At 45.1% G+C, this 27,792-nt stretch overlaps 1 protein-coding gene across 4 annotated transcripts in view; it reads right to left on the bottom strand.

Annotated features, from left to right (window-relative positions):
- Positions 1-27,792, bottom strand: part of piezo1 (piezo type mechanosensitive ion channel component 1 (Er blood group)) — a 423,492-nt gene that overhangs the window by 226,290 nt on the left and 169,410 nt on the right. For 3 of the 4 annotated variants that reach the window (XM_072518003.1, XM_072518005.1, XM_072518006.1), the window contains exons 5-7: positions 24,817-24,976; positions 11,825-12,005; positions 10,088-10,301 (exon numbers count right to left, since the gene is read on the bottom strand). In XM_072518003.1, coding sequence (XP_072374104.1) covers positions 10,088-10,301; positions 11,825-12,005; positions 24,817-24,976 — 555 coding nt within the window. The remainder of the gene's footprint in view (positions 1-10,087; positions 10,302-11,824; positions 12,006-24,816; positions 24,977-27,792) is intronic. The other variant, XM_072518004.1, reaches the window with a different exon arrangement.

Genomic DNA, 27,792 nt, shown 5'->3' with positions numbered 1-27,792 from the left:
TCAGTGTGGAGTTTGCACGTTCTCCCTGTGTTTGCGTGGGTTTCGCCCCCAAAACCCAAAGATGTGCAGGGTAGGTGGATTGACCATGCTAAATTACCCCTTACTTGGAAAAAAATGAATTGGGTATGGTAGGCTATATTAGGGGTATCGCGTTACCTAGGTGGGATGTACCTTATACTGTAGTATAACCACTGCTGGTTCCGCCCAGCAGGCGGAGCATAAGAGTCTGTGTTTCACTCACAGCAGTCATTCTGTACCGGAGCTGCTGGGGTAACTACTTGTTCAATAAAGCCTTCAATTGGACTACAATCTCGCTTCAGTAGTGATTGATCGTGCATCATTGGGTACTCTAAATTTAGTTTGAAAAAAAGAAAATCTCCCCCTCCCCCTCCCAACGCTCCCAGCAATGACAAGTGAATATAAACTGCAATGGAACACTACTTATTGAGCTGTTAGACTTAAGGAAATTACAGTCAAGCGCCTAGTTAACTACCTGAGTATTTGTTTGTTAATTATGTCTCAATCTGGGGCAGCACGGTGGCACAGTGGTTAGCACTGCTGCCTCACGGCGCCAAGTTCCCAGATCCCGGCCCTGGGTCACTGTCCATGTGGAGTTTGCACATTCTCCCCGTGTTTGCGTGGGCTTCGCCCCCACAACCCAAAGATGTGCAGGGAAGGTGGATTGGCCACGCTAAATTGCCCCTTAATTGGAAAAATGAATTGGGTACTCTTAAATTTATTTTTTTAAATTATGTGTCAATCAAATTCACATCACATGGTAAGTGCAGTAAAGTGAAGAGAAGTGGAAAATCTCGAACCAGTTTCTGCCAAATCACACTGTCTAATCTTGTTACACAAAACAAAACTCTACAAATAATTTTGGAGCCCTGAAAGCAAAACAGAACATGCTGGAAACACTTGGCAGGTTAACAATACAGGTCAATGACCCATCGGAAATGAAAGGTCAAAGTTCATGAAACAATAACCCAACCTTCCTCTCTTCACAGATGCTGCCTGACCCGAGTGCTACCAACACTCTCTATTTTTGTTCATCCTGTAAAATTGTCCCAAAAGCAAAATACAGAGCTGGCTGGTCAGGGTGCGACGGCAGCCTTTCCCCCACTCCTTTACCATTTGAATGATTTACATGTTCTCTTTCCTCTTTTAATGTTGTTTCATTGCCGCAGCTCAATAATCTTTTGTACATTCAACAGATTCCTGCTGTTCTTTTAAACAATTAGAACACAGTTCATAAATGACTGGGCTATCTGTGTTCCCAGTCCCGATCACTTTCGCTGACATACAGAGGGGCTTGATTATTTTTCAGCTTTTAGTTCCGAAGGATATCACACCAAAAATATTACCCTCTCTTTTCTCAGCATAGATGAAGGCTGCTCTGATGTATATTTGCAGAACTATTGTTTTCATTTCAAATTTGAAGCTCTTGCAGATGGTTTTATTGATACTGGACCATATCTTCTGGTCAATGGTGAGGGGAGCGTGCCCATCACTAACTGCAATTTAATGTGCCCATTTACCATTTAACACTGCAGCTTTGGTACCTTCAAATGTTGGCTCACAACGTCCATCACCCTCCTCAGCGCTCAGTATGCCTAACCTTGAACACAATGTTAATAACATATACTTATACTTACAGTCATAAATGACTGTTCTCGGGGGGGTGTTTGCTAGTGCAGTTGGGGAGGGTTTAAACTAATGTGGCAGGGGGATGGGAACCGGTGTAGGAAGTCAGTGGGGACGGAAACAAAAGGCAGGAAGGGAGAGTGTGTAAAGCATGACCAGAGAAAGCAGGGCAGAGAGCAAGGAAAGTCTACATTAAACTGCATTTATTTCAATGCAAGGGGCCTGACGGGCAAAGCGGATGAACTCAGGGCATGGATGGGCACATGGGACTGGAATATTATAGCTATGACTGAAACATGGCTAAGGGCGGGGCAGGACTTCAGCTCAATGTTCCGGGGTACAGATGCTATAGAAAGGATAGAACAGGAGGTAAGAGAGGAGGGGGAGTGGCGTTTTTGATTAGGGAGAACATCACGGCAGTACTTAGAGGGGATATATCCGAGGGTTCGCCCACTGAGTCTATATGGGTGGAACTGAAAAATAAGAAGGGAGAGATCACCTTGATAGGACTGTACTACAGGCCCCCAAATAGTCAGCGGGAAATTGAGGAGCAAATATGTAAGGAGATTACAGATAGCTGCAAGAATAATAGGGTGGTAATAGTAGGGGACTTTAACTTTCCCAACATTGACTGGGACAGCCATAGCATTAAGGGCTTGGATGGAGGGAAATTTGTTGAGTGTATTCAGGAGGAATTTCTCATTCAGTATGTGGATGGACCGACTAGAGAGGGGGCAAAACTTGACCTTGTCTTGGGAAATAAGGAAGGGCAAGTGACAGAAGTGTTAGTGAGGGATCACTTTGGAACAAGTGACCATAACTCCATTAGTTTTAAGATAGCTATGGAGAATGATAGGTCTGGCCCAAGAGTTAAAATTCTTAATTGGGGCAAGGCCAATTTTGATGGTATCAGACAGGAGCTTTCAGAGGTAGATTGGGGGAGACTGTTGGCAGGCAAAGGGACGGCTGGTAAATGGGAGGCTTTTAAAAATGTGTTAACCAGGGTTCAGGGTAGGCACATTCCCTTTAGAGTGAAGGGCAAGGCTGGTAGAAGTAGGGAACCCTGGATGACTCGAGATATTGAGACTCTGGTCAAAAAGAAGAAGGAGGCATATGACGTACATAAACAACTGGGATCAAGTGGATCCCTTGAAGAGTATAGAGATTGTCGAAATAGAGTTAAGAGGGAAATCAGGAGGGCAAAAAGGGGACATGAAATTGCTTTGGCAAATAATGCAAAGGAGAATCCAAAGAGCTTCTACAGATACATAAAGGGAAAAAGAGTAACTAGGGACAGAGTAGGGCCTCTTAAGGATCAACAAGGACATCTATGTGCAGAGCCACAAGAGTTGGGTGAGATCCTGAATGAATATTTCTCATCGGTATTCACGGTGGAGAAAGGCATGGATGTTAGGAAACTAAGGGAAATAAATAGTGATGTCTTGAGAAGTGTGCATATTACAGAGGAGGAGGTGCTGGAAGTCTTAAAGTGCATCAAGGTAGATAAATCCCCGGGACCTGATGAAATGTATCCCAGGATGTTGTGGGAGGCTAGGGAGGAAATTGCGGGTCCCCTAACAGAGATATTTGAATTATCGGCAGCCACAGGTGAGGTGCCTGAAGATTGGAGAGTGGCGAATGTTGTGCCCTTGTTTAAGAAGGGCAGCAGGGAAAAGCCTGGGAACAACAGACCGGTGAGCCTAACGTCTGTAATAGGTAAGTTGCTAGAAGGTATTCTGAGAGACAGGATCTACAAGCATTTAGAGAGGCAAGGACTGATTCGGGGCAGTCAGCATGGCTTTGTGCGTGGAAAATCATGTCTCACAAATTTGATTGAGTTTTTTGAGGGGGTGACCAAGAAGGTAGATGAGGGCAGTGCAGTAGACGTTGTCTACATGGACTTTAGCAAAGCCTTTGACAAGGTACCGCATGGTAGGTTGTTGCAGAAGGTTAAAGCTCACGGGATCCAGGGTGAGGTTGCCAATTGGATTCAAAATTGGCTGGACGACAGAAGACAAAGGGTGGTTGTAGAGGGTTGTTTTTCAAACTGGAGGCCTGTGACCAGTGGTGTGCCTCAGGAATCGATGCTGGGTCCACTATTATTTGTGATTTATATTAATGATTTGGATGAGAATTTAGGAGGCATGGTTAGTAAGTTTGCAGATGACACCAAGATTGGTGGCACAGTGGATAGTGAAGAAGGTTATCTAGGATTGCAACGGGATCTTGATCAATTAAGCCAGTGGGCCGACGAATGGCAGATGGAGTTTAATTTAGATAAATGTGAGGTGATGCATTTTGGCAGATCGAATCAGGCCAGGACCTACTCAGTTAATGGTATGGCGTTGGGGAGAGTTATAGAACAAAGAGATCTAGGAGTACAGGTTCATAGCTCCTTGAAGGTGGAGTCGCAGGTGGACAGGGTGGTGAAGAAGGCATTCGGCATGCTTGGTTTCATTGGTCAGAACATTGAATACAGGAGTTGGGACGTCTTGTTGAAGTTGTACAAGACATTGGTACGGCCACACTTGGAATACTGTGTGCAGTTCTGGTCACCCTATTATAGAAAGGATATTATTAAACTAAAAGAGTGCAGAAAAGATTTACTAGGATGTTACCGGGACTTGATGGTTCGAGTTATAAGGAGAGGCTGGATAGACTGGGACTTTTTTCCCTGGAGCGTAGGAGGCTTAGGGGTGATCTGATAGAGGTCTATAAAATAATGAGGGGCATAGATAAGGTAGATAGTCAACATCTTTTCCCAAAGGTAGGGGAGTCTAAAACTAGAGGGCATAGGTTTAAGGTGAGAGGGTAGAGATTCAGAAGGGCCCAGAGGGGCAATTTCTTCACTCAGAGGGTAGTGAGTGTCTGGAATGTGCTGCCAGAGGTAGTAGTAGAGGCGGGTACAATTGTGTCTTTTAAAAAGCATTTAGATAGTTACATGGGTAAGATGGGTATAGAGGGTTATGGGCCAAGTGCGGGCAACTGGGACTAGCTTAATGGTAAAAACTGGGCGGCATGGACTGGTTGGGCCGAAGGGCCTGTTTCCATGCTGTAAACTTCTATGATTCTATGATTTTATGACTGATAGAATATCTCACAATGTATCCTCAATAAATTGAACTAATTAAATTTTATATTTTTTCTTCATTAAAATGCTCCTGCATATTAAAAATTCAGTAGAAGCAATTGGCTGTGTTCTGGAACTCTTTTTCATTCTATTATTTGAAAACAGAAATGAAACTTTCAGGGAGAGTAATTGTTATTGATAAACAATACCAATTAAAATAGTTGCAAATGGGATTTTCATTTCCTGAAAGTGTTGACTTATGGGTACGGTTCCTCCTGCGCCCAATGAATGGTTCCGCAGGTGTGAGCCGGTACACGGAGCGTCGGCAGGCTTTAAAAAAAATAATAACCAGGGTCACAAGAAGGCTTACATTAACACTGCAATGAAGTTACTGTGAAAATCCCCTGATCACCACACTATGGCACCTGTTTGGGAGGGAGAACTCAGAATATCCAATTCACCCAACAAACACGTCTTTCGAGACATGTGGGAGGAAACCACAGCACCGGAGGAAACCCACGCAGACACGGGGAGAACGTGCAGACTCCGCACAGGCAGTGACTCAGGCCGGGAATCAAACCCGGGGGTCTGGCACTGTGAAGCAACAGTGTGAACTATTGTGCCAGCATGCCATTTAGCTACTGCGACTCACCATAGCCAAGACCAATATAATCCCCCCCCCCTCACTCATACATATAAACTTTCCAAACCTGGGCAGTAAACAAAGAAAATGATAGCAGCCCACTTTTTCTTTCCTTGTATGGGGCACCTCCAACAACTGCAGAATTCTTATCACTTGCCACATAAGCAAGTTGATTTTTACTACCCCCAGTCAGCCTACTGACAAGCTATGCCAACCAGCAGCCTGATCCTGCCCACTTCTTTATAAGGGTATGGCTTTGTTACCACTATGTATGCCACTAGTGAGCTATGGGTGCCAAGGCAAGGCTCTAGGCTTGTACAATATCAAGTGGCCCAGGCTGACCTGACCAGCAGGAAGTATGTTCAGGGAGGAAGATAAACGCAAAGTTGCAGCAGCACACATTATCACTGCAGTGCCCAGAAGAGCTCCCATTGGCCCTGCACAAAACGTTAACACTTACTCTTTTGGCTTTGTCTGCTGTACCACCGTTATTCAACTTGCCATTTATTGAACATTGCATTTGCGTCACTATTGTAAAGGTTTACGGCGCATCAAATCCTATCGACTTCATAACACCCAAATTTGCTTAAATTAATTATGCTCAGGCAGTTTGACCAGCCAGCAGAAATCATGGCAGATTGGGAAAACGGGTGCTAAGTCCATCAGCTCAATTTTAACTCCCCTAGTGCTCCCTTTTCACTGGATACAGAAGTTGGAATTTCCACTGAGGATTCAATTCTGAGGTACTTACCACTTGAAACATTAAGGAATCTTAAACAGAAATACCTCAGAATTAGTTATCCTTGTTTTGGATCATAAAAATGCTCGTAAAAATTGGGCGCGATTCTCCACCCCGCCGCACACGTTTTCTGGTGTGGTGCGCCCCTGCCGACAGCGGGATCCTCTGTCTCGGCAGCTGGCCAATGGGGTTTCCCCATTGTAGGCACCCCCTGACTATCGGGAAATCCATAGGCATGAGTGCGCTGCCGGCGAAGCGAAGGATCCCACCGACGGAGAATCCAGCCCCATTGCTTTATTCTATAGTGATAGCACACCAATTTGAATTTCGATCTTGTATTTTCTCAAAGCTGGACATTTTTTTTAAAAACTGTTTTGACAAATTTTACAATTTCAACTAACCTTAAGCATATTTGTATGTATATAGTTGACAAGGCTAGTCACTAATAAATAATGCTAGTTAACCCATCTTAGCTCATCCATTTGGAGGAATCCAATTTTCCATCACAGTATTCAATGTTCTCTTAATCTCCAAAGCTCTTGTCTCAACTCCCTCATCCGAAATGTAATTGAGTGTTGGCCATTGTATAGACATAACTCTGAAACCTGCCTTTACTAAGCGGGACCTGTGCCCTCTTATCCAACTCCCATGGGTTAGCTTTATGTGCTGTGCTAGGTTTATCTCTTCTATACTGTTTACTGTCATATATCTGTCTCTGAACTTCCCCCTCAGTCCTTTCAAGGCTGAAGAATCCAATCAATACTGGAATTAGGGAATAGAAAGTCAATCAAATCCTGTGTAGAAAGCAATACTTGCCATTTTCCTCACAGTAATGCAAATATAATGAAATGAATAACTCCTTTTAAAATGAAGTATTTATGTGAAAGGTCATACGTTCTGTTCAGATGTTAAAACATTTTCTTTCATTGCATCCAAAAAACATTAAAATCAAAAATCTAGATTTTACAGAAGCCTGTTCTGAGCATTAATATTACATTGAATATACAGCACAGAAATATACCAATCCATTTCTGCTCCATTTAAGCACCCACCTATACTTCCCCATTCAATCAAATCAGTATTACTCTAATTCCATTCTCCCCATGCGTTCGTCAAGCTTCCCTTTAAAAACATCTATAGTACTTGCTTCAACCACTTCCTGTGGCAGAGTTACACATTCGCACCACTCAGAGGTCCAACTAACCAGTTTAGGAGTTGAACGACTCCTCAAATAACATCATGAACTAACTCCACCGCACCTCAAAGGCCTCATCTGACCCCCTCAACTGAAACTTAATTTTCTCCAACTGGAGAGAGTTGTACAAGATCCCCCAGCCATGCCGCCACCCCCAGCAGTGTACCTGACCTCCAATTTAACTGGATCCTCTACTGAGCAATCAGAGAGGCGAAGGCCACCTCATCAGCCCCCTTCCCCTCCAGCAGCTCCGGTAATTCGGAGACCCAAAGATCGCCACCATAGGGTCCGGCCTAACCTCCACCCCCACAATCCTGGATAGCATCCCAAACACCGCCTCCCAATAGCTCTCCAGCTTCTCACAGCCCCGAACACGTGAGCATGATTCGCTGGCCATCGCCTGCATTTCTCACACCCATCGTTCACCCTCTGGAAGAACCCACTCATCCACGCTCGAGTCATGTTTACCCTGTGCACCACCTTTAACTAAATCAAGCTCATCCTTGCAGAGGAGGTGAGTTTACCCGCCGCATTGCCTCACACAATTGTCCCAAACTATTTCCCTCCCCAGCTCCTCCCCCCATTTACTCTTGATCCTCACCACCTGAACCCCGCCCTGCTCCCCCAAACATCCGGATATATCCCCAATCCTACCCTCCCTTAAATCATCAGGGAGCAACTGGTTTAGCACAGTGGGCGTAACAGCTGGCTTGTAATGCAGAACAAGCCCAGCGGCACGGGTTCAATTCCCGTACCAGCCTCCCTGAACAGGCGCTGGAATGTGGCGACTAGGGGCTTTTCACAGTAACTTCATTGAAGCCTACTTGTGACAACAAGCAATTATTATTATTATTAGCAGTTGCTCCAACAGTGTGTATTCCGGGGTGGGGGGGGGGGGGGGGGGGGGGGGGGGGGGGGGGGGGGGAGAGGAGAGAGAGAGAGAACATCTGCCACTCCTTTTGTGCAAAGTCCCGTACCTGCATTTACTTAAACTCACTGCCCTCGGCGGTTCAAACCTCTCCCGCAGCCCATCCAGTTCCACAAACTTCCCCTCCGAGAAAATAGCCTTGTCCCACCCCAGTCCCGCCTCCCTCCACTTCGACTTTGGGCATCTAAGGGGATGTTTCACCACTACGTTCAATTGACAGATGCCATTGAGACAGGTAGTTAAAAAATCACCCACAGTAGCTATCGGTATTGAATTTTATTCACTGGAATACAATTAGATGACAATGAAGACCAAACCTCCATGTTACACAAAGAGATTGGACGTGTCCGTGGCACATTCTTATTCTGGGTTCATTTGAGAGCTGTGTGGCTGTGGAGCTCACTTTTAAGATTTGGGGCCGAAGCAGAAATTATGAGAGCAATTAAAACGAGGGATATGTGAACAAGGCAAATTAATATGAATAGGACTGTTCTTTCACATGGGGGACAGGGACCGGTTGAGCCATAAAGCCATAAAACCCTCACCCCGTCCACTTCCACAGCTACAGCTCACAAACAATATCAAAACTTTAATGGCTTCAAGAACAACCAGACAGCAGCTTCGCCAAGCTTAATTCAGCTAAGCCTCCAATGAACTCGTCCTAAACCCAACTCACCCTACGTTCTCTCCAATCTCATCTCATTCACAAGTCACTTCTCACTCCCTTTGCCTCATTAGTCTGCTGACCACCTAACTTCCCTTCTTGATCTTTGTGTTAGCAGAGATTGTAAACGGCTCCCTCTCTTCGGGCATCATATCCCTCCCTTCCATAACTTTTATCATCACTCGTCTCCTCAAAAAACCCACCCCCAATTCCTTTGTCTCAGCAAACTCCCACCCATTCATCAACTTCTAGTTAAACTTAAAGTTCTTTAAACTTCCAGATCCATGCCTACCCATTCTGGAATTCTCAGTCTGAATCTGTCCATTCGGCTTACTGCCTTTCCAAATCAAAGTGCACTGACATTTTTGGTGAACAGGACGTCCCTCTTTGACGTTCTCCGAAGCCTCAGTGGGACTATCCTTGCTTGCTCCACTCTTTCTATCACTGGCTTTCCTTCCTAGTCCTACACTGTAATCTTGGCTACTCCTCCTCTTCCTTGGTGACATCAGTCATAGACATGAGATCAGCTTCCACATGTACAGCTGCTGGCACTCAGCTCCACCTTGCCATTAACCGTCCACTTGACTCCTCCACAGTCTTTGATGCTGCCACACGCTTTCCAAACACTGGAAAAACCAATGCTAACACCAACTTCATCCTCTTCTCGAGCAGTTGTGTCTAATTGAACTGAATTGTTCACAATCTCAACATAAATTAAAGCCCCACTGTGGAATGTTCCCAGTGTTAGACAAAGCCTAAATACATTTCTTATTCCTTTTCAGCGACAAAAGAAATTCCTGTTGCGAAATACTTCCTCCGTATGTTTGTTGCATTTTCCTAGCACAAGTAACCCTGCTAATAGGAACATCCCAGAGCTTTACTGAGTGCAAGGCATTAAAAACAAGATCATTGCATAAAAACAGAAGAGTGTTCATGAGTCATCGGTTTTTGTAAAGGGCCCACCCATGTAAATAGGTCTTAAAGATATTTGGACTGTCCGTGTGGTGTTAGCGTGGGTTTTGCCCCCACAACCCAAAGATGTGCAGGCTAGGTGGATTGGCCACGCTAAATTGCCCCTTAATTGGAAAAAATGAATTGGGCAATCTAAATTTATTTTAAAAAAAAGATATTTGGACTGATTTTTTGCCCACATGGTGCATGTTGTGAACTTATACATATATTCCTCAATAAATACATTCCCTACCTGGACCAAAGCCCATTGGGGGGAAATATCTCCTGGATAAATGCTGTCTGGTAGATATATAGGCAGATTACATGGCCTGCAGTGTAAAATGCCACCATAACACAGATTGTATTAAATCCAACATGGCTCATTGGGAAGTGGCAGGCCCACCATGTGCTAATTCCAATGAACAGCAGATAATACACTCCCGAGAAAGCAGATGGAACCGTAATTCCTGCAAGAGGAAAACAATACTGAGTCAGTATTACATGTAATACATTAACCAATATAAATATGCAGCAACATACGAGTACAAATCTTCCTAAGTTTTATTGCTTTGTTCCCATTGAGTAGCTAATAACCACAACACCACTTTCCTTTAGCTGATGAAGCGAACATGTACATGTTAAACATCTTAGCAGTAGAAAACACCTACACTTGAAGATCAGTGGAGTTTTCAGGACAGATGCACAAGTATTAATTTGCTTCTGTAGTGACGCGTTCAACATTTGAACCAATGGACCAAAATTTCTAAAACTCGTCATGCAAATTAGAAAGTAGACTGAAATGCTGTAACTAATTCTCTGCAAATATATCTCACTGCACGCTTTCAAAATGGACATTTGTTCATGAGATGTGGTTGTTGCCAATATTTACTGCTGATCCCTAACTACCCTCAGGAAGGTGGTTATGTGCAACCTTCCTGAACTGCTGCTGCCAGTGTGCTGTAAGTACGCCACAGTGCTTTTAAGGTAGGGTCATTTTAGGATTTTGACCCAGCGACAGTGAATATAGTTCCAAGTCAAGATATCGAACGTGACCTGGAGGGAAACTTGCGACGTGGTATTCTCAAGCCCTCATTCTTCTAGATAGTAGCAACCGTGTGTTTGGACCGTATTTATGCATGCTGTTGAAGGAGCCCTGATGTATTGCTGCAGTGCATCTTGTAAATGGCACACACTGCTGCTATTGGGCTTCGGTAGTGGAGGAAATTAATGTTTAAAGTGGTAGATGGGCAGCCAAATGGGCTGCTTTGTCCTGGATGGTGTAAGCTTCTTGTGTGTTGTTGGAGCTGCACTGATCCAGACAAGTGCTGTGCATTACATCACATTCTTAACTTGTGCCATGTGTTGTAATATGGTGCTGTTTGCTGCCTCTATATGTTGTATTAAATGTCTCAATGATGGGATCTTGAAACTTGTATATTTAAACATGAGCCATTTATTGTTAGTCTTTAATTATTCACAGATCCCAGATATTGTCTTGCATGGTGCTGTCTCCAAGTAGGTAAGCTTCTTACTTAGAATGTTGCTGTAGGCTGTTCTCTCCCAGAGTCTCTTACCATGTGACTCTATACATCATGCCATGGAAGGTGCTATTTGCCAGTCCCACATTAAGCCTTGCTCTGCCAAGCACCTTTACGTTAAAATGGCATGCATGAAAATCACAACACCATGTACTCTGTACCTTGCAGCTGTGAAAATGCTTTATGGAGTTGGAGGGTGAGTTATTCACTGCAGAATATTCAGCTTCTGACCTGATCTGGTAGCCACAGCATTTATATGGCTGGTCCAGTTATGTTTATGGATAATGGTGACACCCCTCAGATACAGATGGTGGGAGAATTCAATGATGGCAATCCTGTGAAATGTCAAGGGGAGGTGCTCAATCTTGCTCTTGTTGGCAATGGTCACTGGCTCACCTTGTGTGGTGCGAATACTATTGTCACGACAAATACAGTAATTCTTAAAAACCTACCAGCTAAAGCCAAAAACAGAATGGCTACAACTTTCCCTGTAGCTTTAAGAAGTCTCTGTGCTGTCACTCGTACTCGAGCCAGTACAGCGAGACGGGCTTGTCTCTGTCTTTCTTGTTCAACTGTATCTTCTTCATCCTCTGTTGCATCCTCCACTTCCATAGCTTCCTCATCTTCATCCTGCTAACATGCAACATATAGGTTCAAATGGGAATTGGGCAAAAGAATCCAAATGTAAATTCTGACAAGCCAACAGCAAGCTCAGCAATGTCTGTCCTGTATTGCAAGACAAAATCCACAAAAATAGTTAGCTACATCATCATTAACTTTAGTGCCATTGAGAAGCTGGTCTAACAATAATACGAATATATACTAGAGGGTTTCTCAATGGATGCCTGCAACAAAATAGATAATATTTTTTGAAGAAGTCAGGAGACGTTCACCATATAATACGCAACAAATTATTTTGGGATTAAAATGGTGCTATGTAACTTTCATGCCAGAAAATATAATTGCTGTTCGAATTTACAGTTTTAAACCAGTTTATAGCTCTTGTCCAATATTTTTCTTATTCACTCCTTTCTCTTCCTTCATAGATACAAGGATAATATACAAATTGTGGAATAAGAATGATACAAACTTTCAATTGTTTTCAAAAAGCTTTCAAACAATAGTCTTAAGCCAGAATACCCAATTGGTAGAATGCCCCATGTGTAGAGGGTGACAATTTCTTTAGGAACCCAATCTTGTTCTCAATTATAAAAAGCACATTTCTGGGAGTTGTAGGCACCAATGTATACTGAAAGTGATAGCCACCTGTGTACTTGAACTTTGCACTGATGACACTGGCTCTGAAAAGCCTAACCTATTTTAAACATCGAAAATCCAACTGGTCAGAAAAAATATAACCATCTTGTTGTAAATGTTATATTTTCACCTTTCCTACATTATATACTTTATCATTGATTTCTTAGGATACTAAAAGTTCAAGATGGACACACACACAGTTCATCCGTTTATCATGTTTTTATAGAGACACATTTTTTATCTTCGATTTGTTCATACCATTCCAGCAGGATTAATGTTGCCAAAAGACTTTGGGTGGAATTCTCCGTTCCAGTGGCTAAGTACCGGCGCCAATGAAGAATCCGTGGGTGGTTCACGACAAGAAAATTGGTGCGAACCCCTCACTGATTCCGGCCGATGAGGGGCTAGCACCGGCGGCGTGTGAACCACCCCTGGATCGTGTGGAAAACGGCCAGAAAATTGCCAGGTCCCGGGCCGCACATGCGCAGGACTGCTCTGGTTGCGCTGGAAATGATTGCGCCAGCCGTGCTCGAACCCTAACCCGCCCACCTCAACCCCACAGCCCAGCCCCTGTCCACAGCCCACCGCTTCCTCCAGCCCTAGCAGAAGCCCCCCCTACCTGCGGCACGGATACCGGAGAAGTGTGGTGGCACTGAGACCACACGTGGCCCGTGCGTCGGGAACTCGGCCCATTGGCGGTGGGCACACCAATGGCCTTGCAACTGCGCGTAGCCCGATGACGCCAGTTTGGAGGGGGTGGAGCATCGCAAACCGGCGCCTGCCCTGATTCCGGCACCGAAATCCATTCTCCACCCGATCGCCGATCCTGATTTCGGCATCGTGCTATGGAGAATCCCGCCCTTTGTCTAGAGAAACACTGAAATTCAGAAGGTTCATTCAGAATCTTCCTTCAAACTTTAATGCGACTGATGATATCATTAAGGGTGGCAGGGTGGCACAGTGGTTAATCCTTCTGTCTCAAAGCACCAGGGATCCGGGTTCGATTCCAACCTTGGGTGACCGTGGAGTTTGTAGGTTCTCCCAGTGTCTGCGTGGGCTTCCTCCGGTTTCCTTCCACAGTCCAAAAATGTGTAGGTTAGATGGGGTTAAGGGGATAGGGTGGGGGAGTGGGCCTAGGTAGGGTGCTCTTTCAGAGGGTCGGTGCAGACTCAATGGCCTCCTTCTGCACGGTAGAGATTCTGTGGACTGTCTTCCTTAATGTGCTATTTATGTGAAAGTTGTGAATTTTTCCCAGAAACCAGTATTGTAAGATACACTCACCTAGATCACAACATGATTTTTTAAAACAATCTCCTCAGCTTTCTAGCATTTAATTTTTTTCTATTAATCTATCATAATTTGTAATTGGCCACAAATGTCTTGGTCATGAATCAAAAATTCTCTCTCTTGTTTGTTACCTTATTTATATCAATTCCAACTTCCCTACTTCGTTGTCAATGGGGAAACATATGTGGGTAGATTAAATCTAGCGGCTCCTGAAAAATTACTGGTTCAAAGTCGGCCAGCTGCATGGCTGCACTTTTAATAAGCAATTATAAATACATTTAATACCCATAAAACTGCAATGCAATCAAATATCAAAGCTTATGCAACAGCTATGGGAATGCAACTTGGTTGAACTGTGACTGTGCATACCATGAGTAAGGCAGTAGAAGGAAGTGTTTTTAGTTGTTTGTTGAACGCATTCTGTAGATTTTTACTGCTGCTAGCATCAAAATTGGGAGAAAAAAAAATAACTTGCCTGATTTGATTTTTTTTTAAAGAGTTGTCACATATATCCGGTATCATATTACAAATCAATGCCCATTCCCTCAAGTAATCCAATATTTCATCTGATTAAGTCATTGGTTGAAGTTTCTAAAATTGCTTCTTTGCCTTCTGTCTTCATTCTATCTGTTTCCCATTTAAACATTTTCATCAATACCGTAAGCAAAGCCAAGACAATAAAACACAATAAGTCACTTACTTTTTCCACCAATGAGATAAACCCTGCACACAAAGAAGTTATTTTCCATGGTAAAGGTTGACCCTGCAAAGTCCTCCTTACTAACAGCTGGGGGCTTGTGTCTGGCCTTATAGATAATGACCCAGATATCACCATCACCATTCCTGGGGATGTCCTGTGCCAACGGCAGGACACACCCAGCAGAGTTGGTGACATCGCCAAGAGTGGCTCAGTTGTACCACCACAGACCCAACTGTCCGGGTTCTAAAGGACATAGCTGCTACACTGGGACTGCGGCAGGTGGTGAGGGAACTGACAAGAGGGAAAAACATACTGGCCTTCATCCTCACCACCAAGTGCACAGAAATTGCGGGGCGGGGGTTGCTAGGAAATACCACCTTCACAATACAGCTGGCCAGGTCAGGAGTGCAGTGTGTGGGCTTGGTACTTGCACTACTATCCTGCAGCAATGAAAATTGGAGGTGCCAGGAATGGGGCGAGGAATGCCACAACCGAGTCGTATCCGCCAACTTCAATTCAACCCTATACTACTGGTGGAATTTAATGGAAACATTTCTAAGTTCATTTGTGATGTGTTTTGCAGGGAGTTTCCCACTGAGAACTTTTTTTTCCCCATTAACACATTCTGCTTTCCTACCTTTGCCACTATTAACACTCTTCAGTCCTTAAAGGCACCATTAACAGCCCCTTTGTCTCATGTCGACATGTTTGTCAGTCTCTCCTTAGCTTTGACCTGTCACTGACTTTCCATTCTGCTGCAACCCCTTTCCAAGTATATAATTCATCAGATTTATACCCCCCTTTCAGTTCTGTGGAAGGGTCATATGGACTCAAGACGTTACCTTTGTTTTTCTCTCCACAGATGCTGCCAGACCTGCTGAGTTTGTGCAGCATTTTCTGTTTTTATTTCAGATTTCCAGCATCTGCAGTATTTTGCTTTTAATTGGACCAGGACTGTGCCCATTACAGGATCATCCTCCCACTTCTCTTCATCCCAACCCCATCAATATATTCTTCTAATCCTTTCCCCTTCATGAACTTATCTATCTTCAGCTTAACTGCATCTCTGCAATTTGCCTCAACTACTTGTGGTCGCGAGTTCCATATTTTAACCAATCTCTGGGTTTGGGAGTTTTCTAGCTTTTCCTTTGGATTTATTGGTGGCCATTTTATCTTTATGCTGCTTCTGGTTTGGCCTACAGGTGAGCATTTTTAATTTCTAGACTTTCATCTTAACCATTTTTCAAATATTGGGATAAAATCACCATTCTCTGTATTTTATTAATCCCAACATGTCAAAATCCGATTAGATCATAATTTATGCTCCGGGCCCTGGTTACAGCAGCACTCCCATCCTCCTCAACAAGATACACAAAGAGCCCAGTGGTAGCAGCCACGCTGAGAACGTGGACCCAGTTGAGACAACACTCCTGGATAACTAAAATGTCCCCTATGGCCCCCATCTGCAGCAATCACATATTCCCCCTAGCAATGCTTGATACCACCTTCAAAAGATGGAGGCGGGTCTGGGGCACACTGACGTAGTGTGCACATAGTAGTATGTGACTTCTACGTAGTGTGCAGACTGGCGACACTGGACGAACTGACGAGGAAGTGGAAACTAGCAAAAGGACAGGAAATGAGACACCTCTAAATAAAAAATACTTCCTCTGCAAAGAGACAGTAGGGTACCCGTGGGCCCCGGAAACCACACTATTAGAGGACCTGATAGGCACAAGCAGCGAGAAGGTGGGACTATGTGGGAAAATATACGGGCAGCTACTGGACAGAGCCCGGACTCCACTGGACGGGACCAGACAGAAATGGGAGGACGAACTGAGGATGGAGGTAGGATGGGGACTCTGGAGTGAAGCACTGAGCAGGGCTAACTCCACCTCCTCCTGTGCAAGGCTCAGCCTAATAAAGCTCAAAGTGGTGCATCTGACCAGAACCAGAATGAGCAGGTTTGTCCCGGAGGTGGAGGATACCCACATGTTCTGGGCTTGTCCCAAACTTGCTGGGTTCTGGACAGCCTTCTCCGAGGCAATGTCTAAGGTTGTGGGGCCGAGGGTGAAGCCATGCCCGATAGTGGCAATCTTTGGGGTATCGGAGCAGCCAGAGCTACACATGGGAAAGGCAGTTGACGCCCTTGCTTTTGCTTCCCTATTCGCACGCCGGAGAATCCTGCGCGGCTGCCTTTCGGCAGCACCACCCCCAGCTGCAGACTGACTCACTGACCTCTAGAGAAAAAAATAATCGCTTATTGTCACAAGTAGGCTTCAATGAAGTTACTGTGAAAAGCCCCTAGTCACCACATCCCGGCGCCTGTTCGGGGAGGCCGTTAAGGGAATTGAACCTGCGCTGCTGGCCTTGTTCTGCATTACAGGCCAGCTGTTTAGCCCACTGTGCTAAACCAGCCCCTGGGAATTGCTCCACCTGGAGAAGATTAAGTACGCCATCCGAGGGTCGGAGGAAGGCTTCCTGGATACTTGGGGGCATTTGTCGGCCTGTTCCAAAACCTGTTCGAGGCCAGCAACGAGGAGTAAGCTAAGATTTAAAAAAATAAGATAGACGAGGAACCAAAGGACTGCACAACCCGGGGGGGACGGAAGGAAAGTGGGGAAACCACAAGAGAAGAGGAAGGGGGGGGGGGGCTACCTCCTACCTCCCCCCTCTTTCCCTGAAAACAACAGCTGAAGTCAAAGGGGGAGAGGGGGGGAGGAAGGGAGGGCAACGGGGAAGTAGGGGGGAACTATAGACCGATCCAGAGGGCAGCAAAATGTACATAGGGTCAGTTAAATGAAGGACAAAATAAACCTCTCTGTACAATAAAGTAAATTAGCGCGGGCAAGAAAAATGCAATGTATACATACAACGGTTCATAAATATGAGAAATGCCAATAAAAAGATTTAATTAAAAAAAACACCATTACAAATCAACTGGAAGCTGCAGTTTCTGCATCTAGAAATTAAAGTGGTCAGTCACTGCAAGGAAAGCATAGATGATGGCACATTGGGGGAATGAGTATTGTATTACACATGCCAAGGGCTGTAGAATTTCATAACGTGAGCTGAGAATGCTGCTTGAAAGTTACATGCCTTAACACTTTGAAGGCGCCAGTTGAATCCGCATAAATAATCCAAAAAATATTCCATGTTCTGGGGTGTTACACTGTTAAATTTGAGAGTCTAATTATTTATGTTAGGCAAATCTCATTCTATACGCACATTAAGAGTAGGCACAGCTGTGCGGTTAGATTTTGGCTTGTGCAATCGTTCTCAGCTAATAATATCAGAGTTACAGTCGGGACAGCCTTTTCCTTTTAAAAAAAAGTCTCCTGCATTTGTTGCCCAAGATCACTTAATTCAACATGCGACTGTAAAACGGGTGCCAAATGTTTCATAATCAAATGTCAAGTGGTATTTTGAAACTGAAGTAGCTTTTGGAATTACAGGGTGTATAAATAGAATTGGAGTGAACCGTGCTGATAGTTTTTAAACTTTAACCACCAGTTGATCTCAATACTAAGTGCTACCTTCAGGTGAAACGAGGATAGAGTGCGGGGAATAATTGGACCACACTGCATTGGCATAATTCAGCCTCTTTGTTAAGACCTACTTTCTGATCATATTTCATATAATGCTTGGATTTCATATTGTTTTATATATTTAACTAAATAGTTAAACTTATCACTACCACCTTATTAAGGGTAATTAGGGATGGGCTAAAAATGTTGGCCTAGACAGTGACAATCTCATCACATGAAGGAATGTTAAAGAAAAAAAGTTGAGAAACAGAGAAGTACAGTAGTTAGTTTGAGTATAACAGTAAGCAGTTTCCCAGCAGTATGGACAAAGAACTGGGAGCCACAACACTAGAGCATTGCAGCACTAACATCAATAGGTCCATTATTTATTATATATTGACATGGGAGTGTCCCTTTAAGAATTGTTTTATCTTATCAAATGGCTTCAGTGATATCATTGCGTGGGTGGAGCTGGGCGTGGCTCTGGCTTTTACTTTCGTTTTGCGCTGGGAGCTGTTGTGTAGCTGAGGTTTTCTTTTCACATTTGGCTGCTGTGTTCAGACAGACGAGGATCTTGGAGTCTCTCTCCCTCTGCATTTTAAAAGCTGTCTCCAGATTACGTGATAACTTAAAAGTAATAACTGTTCTCTGGAAGGAATTCAAACCTGCTGTTTTGGGCAGGAAACAAGAAGTACATATACCAGGTCTTGAGTGCTGTGCGTTGGGCCACACCTTTGAAAAGGGGTTTCTGGTTCATGGGATCTTGTTACTAAATTGGGACAGCTTAAGGGGGAAAATGTATTGAGGATTATACATAGAGTACTGTAGCTGTGTGGGGTATTGATGTTTGTAGTTGATAAAATGCTTACTCTGTGTGTTTATAAAAGTATTAACTGAATTTGTAGAATAAACTTTATTTTTGAATAAAAGTGCTTAAGGCCTCTGTTGAATAACACCTGAAAGGTAGGCCCTTGTGCTTATCGTAACCAAAATTAATAAACAGTTGTAGGTCAGGTGAAATCCATGACATACCTTGAGGTTTTCTGAACCCTGGCCCATAACAATATATATATATATTTAAAATAACTTACAGAAAAGGTAATTCCAGCCTTCAGAAAACCACAACATCCTTGCTATCTCCAAAGATGCACTAATGTCCCTGTTACAGCAGAAATCAAATTTCAAGGAAATGCACAAAGATCCTTTTATATTTCTGAGGTAAACCCTGAGCAATAAAGACAATCCGTCTGAGAGAACAAAAATACCCTGAATCATCTGGTAAACTTATTAATTGATGAAACATTAACCATCTCAAAAATCCAGACCAGAAATATACACCCTTTGTCCAAACGAAAGGGAAGAAGGAGGAGTTGTCACATGGGCCCCCTCCTGAAAAGCAGCTAGAACCTGTAATATTGCCTTGTGAAGCTGAAAGAGTAAATCTGCCATCTTCCATCAACAAAACCCCAGCAAAACTGGGGTTCTGTTCAGGTTTAAATTGCCAGGCCCTCATCTACACTGTCTGAACTTTTGTATCAGTGCATACCACAAACTAATTCAGCTCTAGATGCTTATCACAACATGGAAGTCAGCACCACTGGAAAAGTGGATTATCCAGCATAATGTTCTGAAGGAATACACCATTTTGATGTTTGATTCTGGTGCCTGGACTCATGTGAAACAATAAGCATTTTGTTGTCTGTGGTCTTTGTTGCTTCCTTTCCCTTATCTCTCTTATTGTATGAATGCAAAAAAAGGAGAACCCTCTTATTGTGTTTTATGTGTGTGTAAAATAAACTAAACCTCTGATTTTACCCCGTCTCTGGTTTGCTCTGGGGTTATGAATAGAGAATTGGATCACTCAAAAACTGAAGGACTGGCGAAAATATGCCACCTCTTATAAAGGGGAAATCAAAAATCAAAACACCTTTCTGTTTACATATAGGTGGCTCGAGGAGACATCAGGGCTGTTTTAACCCCCGCTATCTGGAACATATATATGAACATGCCGAAAGAGGCATTTATGTTAGCATGTCTATCATATTCGGCATGGTAGCACAGTGGGAAGCACTGTTGCTTTATAGTTCCAGGGTCCCAGGTTCGATTCCCGGCTTGGGTCACTGTCTATGTGTAGTCTGCACATTCTCCCCGTGTCTGCGTGGGTTTCCTCCAGGTGTTCTGGTTTCCTCCCACAAGTCCTGAAAGACGTGCTGTTAGGTAATTTGGACATTCTGAATTCTCCCTCAGTGTACCCGAACAGGTGCCGGAATGTAGCGACCAGGGGCTTTTCACAGTAACTTTATTGCAGTGTTAATGTAAGCCTACTTGTGACAATAAAGATTATGATTATATTCAATTTGTGTTTCTATAAATAAAATCCGATAAGTGTACAAAGACACCTCCCATCTTTCAGGGCCTGGATATTTGAGTTTGAACAAAGGAGGGAATTTCAATCCCTAAAAATGGGTGGGTTTTGTTGGGATTCTTGTGGAGGATGTGAGGTTAAAGTGTTCTAATCTGAATCCCAACCTCAATCCACCACTTACCAATTTTAACGGAGGTGGGATGAGAGAGGATGGCTGATCAACCCACTTCAAAGAAGGTAGTGTGCCACTTTAAACATTATAATGAAGCTGTGAGCTTTCTCTGCATTCACCATTTGAAATTTAACTCTGATCACCCAGGTTACCCAGGTCTCATGAAACGTGCCAGAAAAACAGAGACATAAAAGTGCAGGATCAGGTGGTAAGTGCCTTTCCACTACATTGCTGGATCCAAGGTATGTACCTGACTGTGATTGGACAAACCAACTTGCCCCATGAGGACTCCATCTTCCCCTCAACCTCCCCCATGAGGTTATGAAAGGTTTGATGTGATAGATGAAGACAGGATGTTTCCAGTTGCAGTGGAACCAGAACTAGGGCCATCAGAGAGTCATTAATACATCCAACAGGAAAGTCAAGAAAAAAATCCTTTCCCAGTGAGTGGTTAGAGTGTGGAACTTGATTCTCAAGTAATGAACAGCACAGATGTACTTGCTTCAAGTAACCAATAGCATAGATGTACTCAATGAGAAACAAGACAAACCTGAGGGGGAAAGAAAGAGTTAGAAATGCTGATGAGGTTGTATGAAGAAGAGCGGCTAGGAGGCTGACAGGGAGCATGAAGCAGCCATGGGCCCACATGGGCAGCCTTATCTTGTTTGCAGAAGGAGTTGTATCAAGTTAATCACAATTGAAGTTATCTAACACAATCACCAGCTAAACATGAGAAAGATTTCCGAAGAATAAAATTGGTCATTTAAACTGGCAGCATGATTTGAACGGGTATAAGGGCACGGGTGATATGAATGTTGGTCAGGATGGCCAAGTGGTCTAAGGCACCAGACTCAAGCACTTTGTCCTTCCCATTGCGGACTGGGTGTTCTGGTCACCGACTGGAGGCTTGGGTTCAAACTTTTGAGATGTACAAGATTATGAGGGGCATGGACAGAGTGGATAGGGACCAGCTGTTCCCCTTAGTTGAAGGGTCAGATACACGGGGACAATGGTTCAAGGTGAGAGGCAGAAGGTTTAGGGTGGATTTGAGGAAAAAACTTTTTACCGAGAGGGTGGTGACGTCTGGAATGCACTGCCTGGGAGGGTGGTAGAGCCAGGTTGCCTCACATCCTTTAAAATGTACATGGATGAGCACTTGGCACATCATAACATTCAAGGCTATGTGCCGGGAGTGGGCTATGGGCCCACAAGTGCTGGGAAATGGGATTAGGTAGGTAGGTCAGGTGTTTTTCACTCCTCGGTGCAGACTTAAAGGGCCTAAGGGCCTCTTCCGCACTGTATAATTCTGTGAACGGCAGGCCTCATCTGCATGCTGGTCAGGTTTTCTGCTCACTTGAAACAAGCAGCGAGCACCAACTGGCATAAGTGGAAATTCAACGGGCAAAAGGACATCGGCCAGTACAAAAGGAACATTCACTGGTTAAAAAAAAAGTAAATTGTGGGAGGGAGGTTTTGGGAGGATTTCTGCTTCTCCTGAACCTATGAGGAAAATAAAATAAAAATGTTAAATTTCTCTCCTGGCCCTTAGTCCTCTTCCTACTGTCTCCACCTGGCGAAGAGGTTGCAATAACTTTCTAGCACATGGCAGGGTTAAAACTGCAGTTAGGGCCAATATCATCAGACGTCAATATTCAGACTTCACAATGGACCCTTCTGTCGCATGCTCAGGAAAACAAAAGGTGGCGACTTCCAGGTTGGCAAGTCGTCCTGTCAATTTTTATTGCTCGTTGACATGGGGCGGGATTCTTCCAGCCCTGGGCCGGGCCGGAGAATCCCCGCGACCGGGCCACGCTGCCCCGACGGCAGCACGGTCTGCGGAGAATCTGCGCCATTGGCGCCTGCATGTTTGGCGCGGCGCCGATCGCAGGCCGTTCTACGCGGCCTGCCCGCCAATTCTCTGGCCCGGATGAGGCCGAGCGCCCGCAGTTAAAACGCTGAGACCCGCCGGCGCCGTCCACACCTGCTCGCAGACGGTGGGAACTCTGCGTGCAAGGGTGGGGTGGCGGCCTGTGGGGGGAGGAGGGGGGCACCGACCCCGGGGAGGGCCTCTGATGCGGCTGGGCCTGCGATCGGGGCCCACCGATCACCTGGCCGGCCTCTCTGTCCCCCGGCCTCTTTTCCTACGTGCCGGCCCCTGTAGTCCTGCGCCATGTTGCGTCGGGGCCAGCGCGTTGAAGGAGGCCACCGCTTGAACCGCTCCAGCGCCGTGCTGGCTCCCTGTAGGGGCCAGAATTGCTCCTGGCAGCGGCCCGTTCACGCCGTCGTAAATCCGACGCCGTGGACACTCTGCCGCGAGATGGGAGAATCCCGCCCATGGTTTCTACGTTTCACTCCATTCTGATCAGAAAAGAAGCATTTAATCACTCCAGTATCTCGATCCAATTTATGGGTAGATATCCAGCAAGCAATAGATATTTCCCCACAGGCAAAGTTGGGTATTCCTTCTGGCTTTGTCCATGAGTTTGCCTTTGGTATAACTTAAATAAAGGGAGAAATTGCTAGCCATTAAGCATTTACTCGTGTCAAAATAAAAGTTACAGCAAAACCTGATCATGTGTCCATGTGGGAGCAGATGGAGAGGACTGACTGTAAAGGCACCATTTTAAGAGCATTGGAAACAGACCCCTTCCATTTTCCCCGACGAAATGGACTACCAGTCCGGTGGTGGTGGCCACTCGAGAATATGGTGACAGTTTAGGCAGCATTTTAAACTGGGTGCCATGTCAGTGTTGGCCCCAATTTGCGAAAACCATCGTTTTGTGCAGGCGGCTTTGGACTCGTCCTTTGGAGCTTGGAAGGAAGAGTGATTAGTGTGGTTTGGTGACTTATTTGTAGATGGGAAGATCACTAGTTTTGAGGGGTGGCTGGAGGAGTACAAGCTTAACCAGTTTCAGTACTATCAGGTGCAAAACTTTGTGCGTTCCTTCCCTTTGGCCTCCCACCCCATTGGTGGACAGAGTTCTCTCGGTGATTGATATATGGGAAGGTGTCGGAGATCTATGGTCGGTTGATGTTGATGGAACAGGTCCCATTGGATAAGATTAAGGGGGGTGGAGCAAAGCTCAATACAGAGTCAACTCCAGCTTGTGTGCTAGGCTCAGCCGGATTCAATTTAAGGTGGTGTATAGGGCACAGCTGACGAGGGCACAAATGAGGGATTTTTCTCAGATGTAGAGGGTGGGTGCGAGAGGTGCTTTAGGAGTTCGGCGCATCATACATGCATGTTCTGATCATGTACTAAGCTTGTGAGTTTTTGGGTCACCTTCTTTAGCACCATGACGGGAATTCTTGGAGTTGATTTGGACCCATGCCCTCTGGTGGCTATTTTGGGGGTCCCAGAATAAAGGTGTTGCAGACATGAAGACGAGTTCTGTTTGGTTGGAGTGACCAGATGGCGTTTCCATACTTGAAAAAAATCAGGTATGTAATGAAAGGATCGGCTGAAAGGTTCTACCGGAGGTGGCAGCCTTTTATTTCCTATTTCAGTGACTTAGTCACTGATGTTGGGGGGTGGGGGGGGACAAGGAGGTTTGTTGTTGTTTCTTTTCACTGGTAGGGGTGAAAGGGTTGAAATAATGTAAACTATTGCACATATATAGATGTAAAGGTGTAATATTGAAAATTTGCTAATAAAAATATATATCTTTAAAACTTGGTCATGTGATATAATAATGTTCAGATACGCTGAATCAGGCATTTGAATATTCCACTTCTGTAACAATCAGTTTCCAATTCTATTGGGTCCATCTAACTAGGTACCAAATAAAGATGAGATACGTCTCACCAATGAGAGTCACAAAATGAGACGAAAAGTTCGCCTTCTTGCTAACCTTAGTCTGAACTGACTATTGGAAGGCAAAACTATAATAGAACATTTATGAACCAGTGATACGTCTCCCTCCTTTGCTCGGAATGAACAGAAAAAGACTTTGTTAATGGAAGGCGAGGGGCTGAAAATGCACATAATGTCCATCAAAATACACTGGCATAAATTGAAAGGAGTTCTGCTAAGATTGCCTTTTAATATTAAACAGCGACATGACTAAACAGATGCGAGATCAATGAATAACGTTCTAAAAAACATATTTTGCTGCTTCCCAAATATTGGCTCTCACCTCCTCATTGGATTCAGGGGTCTCGGCTTCTTTGTTTGGTGTTGCCTTCTTGCTCTTTGTCAAACGATTACAAAAGGCTAATGTAATGCAGCTAATGAGGAATATTCCCAAATCTGGAGCAACTAGTCGAATGCAATTTGGAATATCATTCAGATCAAGTCTAGAACAGAAAGAGAAAAAGAATATAATGACCAATCATGTAGACTATTTTAGCAATCATTTAAATAGTAATTTGGCAGAGAAAACTGGATTTGACCAGTGTCCATTCACAAGTGACTTGAATCCAATCCACAATTGTGGCATCAAACCATCCTTCTTCATCAACAGAGCTCTACATGAAAGGCGTTTAGGAAGTCAGTGATGTTCAGCATCAAACCAGCCCCACGTCTCATCTCTGGGATAGAGAGTGCATGTGAAAAATTGAAAATTTATCACTGATGTCCAACACAGCTTGAACAGCTTCTCTATATTATCTAAGTTTTGGCTTGCACCTGGATTGGTCAAGGATTTCAGAAATGAAAGGGGCTCTTGAAACTTTGGCAGATATTTGGGGTGAACTCATCCGATTCAATTATCCCAGGACATGCTGTGGTACATGATTTATTTGGCAGGAAAGTGCCGAACAGCAAAATATTATGTGGCGTACCTCACAGTTCCTTCAGCAAAACAAATGTTGTGTTAAATACATAGTAACATTCCCTCTGTAGTTGTGTTAAAAAAAAGTCAATTGAGGGGAATGTCAAGCTGCTCAGAATACACTAACATAAAAATATATGCCAATAAAAATGTGAATAGCAAGAAATAGTTACATCTACTTTATCTGCAGGGAACAGCTAAAACCTAGTCAGTGCCAGTGTGAACAGTGTTAGTAACTTTTAGCAAATGGCTAAGGCATTTCAAATGTCAAAACTGAGTGGAACTGTTATCTTACTAATGTGTGAGTCCACTAGTAAGATTCCTATAGCCATAAGGTATCCCATTTTACATGAAGGCTGGTCATTGCCTATTATAAACTGGTCCTAAAAATATTGCTTTAGAAACATACATAGAAAATAGAAGCAGGTGGAGGCCATTCGGCCCTTCAAGCCTGCTCCGCCATTATTATGATCATAGATCATAGAATTTACAGCGCAGAAGGAGGCCATTCGGCCCATCGAGTCTGCACCAGCTCTTGGAAAGAGCACCCTACCGAGGCCCACACCACCCTATCCCCATAACCCAGTAACCCCACTCAACCAACCCTAAGGCCAATTTTGGACACTAAGGGCAATTTAGCATGGCCAATCCACCTAACCTGCACGTCTTTGGACTGTGGGAGGAAACCGGAGCACCCGGAGGAAACCCACGCACACACGGAGAGGACGTGCAGACTCCGCACAGACAGTGACCCAAGCCGGGAATCGAACCTGGGACCCTGGAGCTGTGAAGCAATTATGCTAACCACTATGCTACCGTGCTGCCCTGATCATGGTTGATCATCAAGTTCAATATCCTGGTCCAGCAACCCCACCGCCCGCCCGCCCGCAATTGCACCAATGGAAATAACTGTATATAACAGTACCAATGTGGACTTCCGGTTGCGGCTATGCGGAGCTAAGCCGCACGATTCGGCAGCTCCCGCGATTACGGACTTTCGGGCTCATTGCAGGAGCCCCAAGGGAATTTTTTTGAAGACAACCCGTGGGGAAGGGAAGAGAGAGGTCCCCCTCCAACCTTTATGAACCGGACCAGAGGTGCAACGGCCAAAAAAGCGGCATTGGAGCAGTGGGAGAAGCGAGGGAAAAAAATCAAAATGGCGGCGGCCGGGGACAAAGTGGAGTGCGGGCCGGAGCTGCAGGAATTCATCAAGCGCTGCTTCGAGGAGCTGCGCAAGGAGATGCGGGGGGGGGGGGGGGGGTGAGAGAGCCCCTCCAATCTGGCTGATAACGTGGAACGCGAGGGGCCTGAATGGGCCGGTGAAAAGGGCTCGAGTGTTCGCGCACTTTAAGGGACTGAAGGCAGACGTGTTCATGCTCCAAGAGACACACCTGAAGGTGGTGGACCAGGTCAGGTTAAGAAAGGGATGGGTAGGACAGGTATTCCATTCGGGGCTGGACGCGAAGAATAGAGGGGTGGCAATATTGGTGGGAAAGCGGGTGTCATTTGAGGCCAAGAATATCGTAGTGGATAATGGAGGGAGATATGTGATGGTGAGCAGTAGGTTGCAAGGGATGTGGGAGGTGTTGGTAAATGTATACCCCCCGAACAGGGATGATGCTGGATTTATGAAGCGCATGTTGGGGCGCATTCCGGACCTGGAGATAGGAGGCCTGATAATGGGAGGGGACTTCAATACAGTGTTGGATCCAGCACTAGACCGCTCCAAATCAAGGACTGGAAAGAGGCCGGCGGCGGCCAAGGTACTTAGGGGGTTTATGGATCAGATTGGAGGAGTGGACCCATGGAGGTTTGCAAGACCGCAGGCCAGGGAATTTTCTTTCTTCTTCCACGTGCACAAAGCCAACTCCCGGATAGATTTATTTGTTCTGGGCAGGGCGCTCATCCCGAGGGTGGAGGGACGGAGTATTCGGCCATAGCCGTTTCGGATCACGCCCCGCACTGGGTGTAACTGGGGCTGGGAGAAGAGAGGGACCAACGCCCGCTGTGGCGGTTGGATGTGGGACTGCTGGCAGATGAGGTGGTGTGTGGGAAGGTGAGGGGGTGTATCGAAAGGTACTTGGAGGCCAACGACAACGGGGAGGTGCGGGTGGGGGTGGTATGGGAGGCGTTGAAGGCGGTGATCAGGGGAGAGCTAATCTCCATCAGGGCTCATAGGGAGAAGACAGAGGGCATGGAAAGGGAGAGGTTAGTGGGGGGAGATTATGAGAGTGGACAGGAGATACGCAGAGGCCCCGGAGGAAAGATTACTTGGGGAAAGACGACGGCTCCAGACGGAGTTTGAACTGTTGACCACAGGGAAGGCGGAGGCACAGTGGA

The sequence above is a fragment of the Scyliorhinus torazame genome, chromosome 10 (genome assembly GCF_047496885.1).
Source record: "Scyliorhinus torazame isolate Kashiwa2021f chromosome 10, sScyTor2.1, whole genome shotgun sequence".
Taxonomy (NCBI): domain Eukaryota; kingdom Metazoa; phylum Chordata; class Chondrichthyes; order Carcharhiniformes; family Scyliorhinidae; genus Scyliorhinus; species Scyliorhinus torazame.
This window is presented reverse-complemented; position numbering and strand designations above follow the sequence as displayed.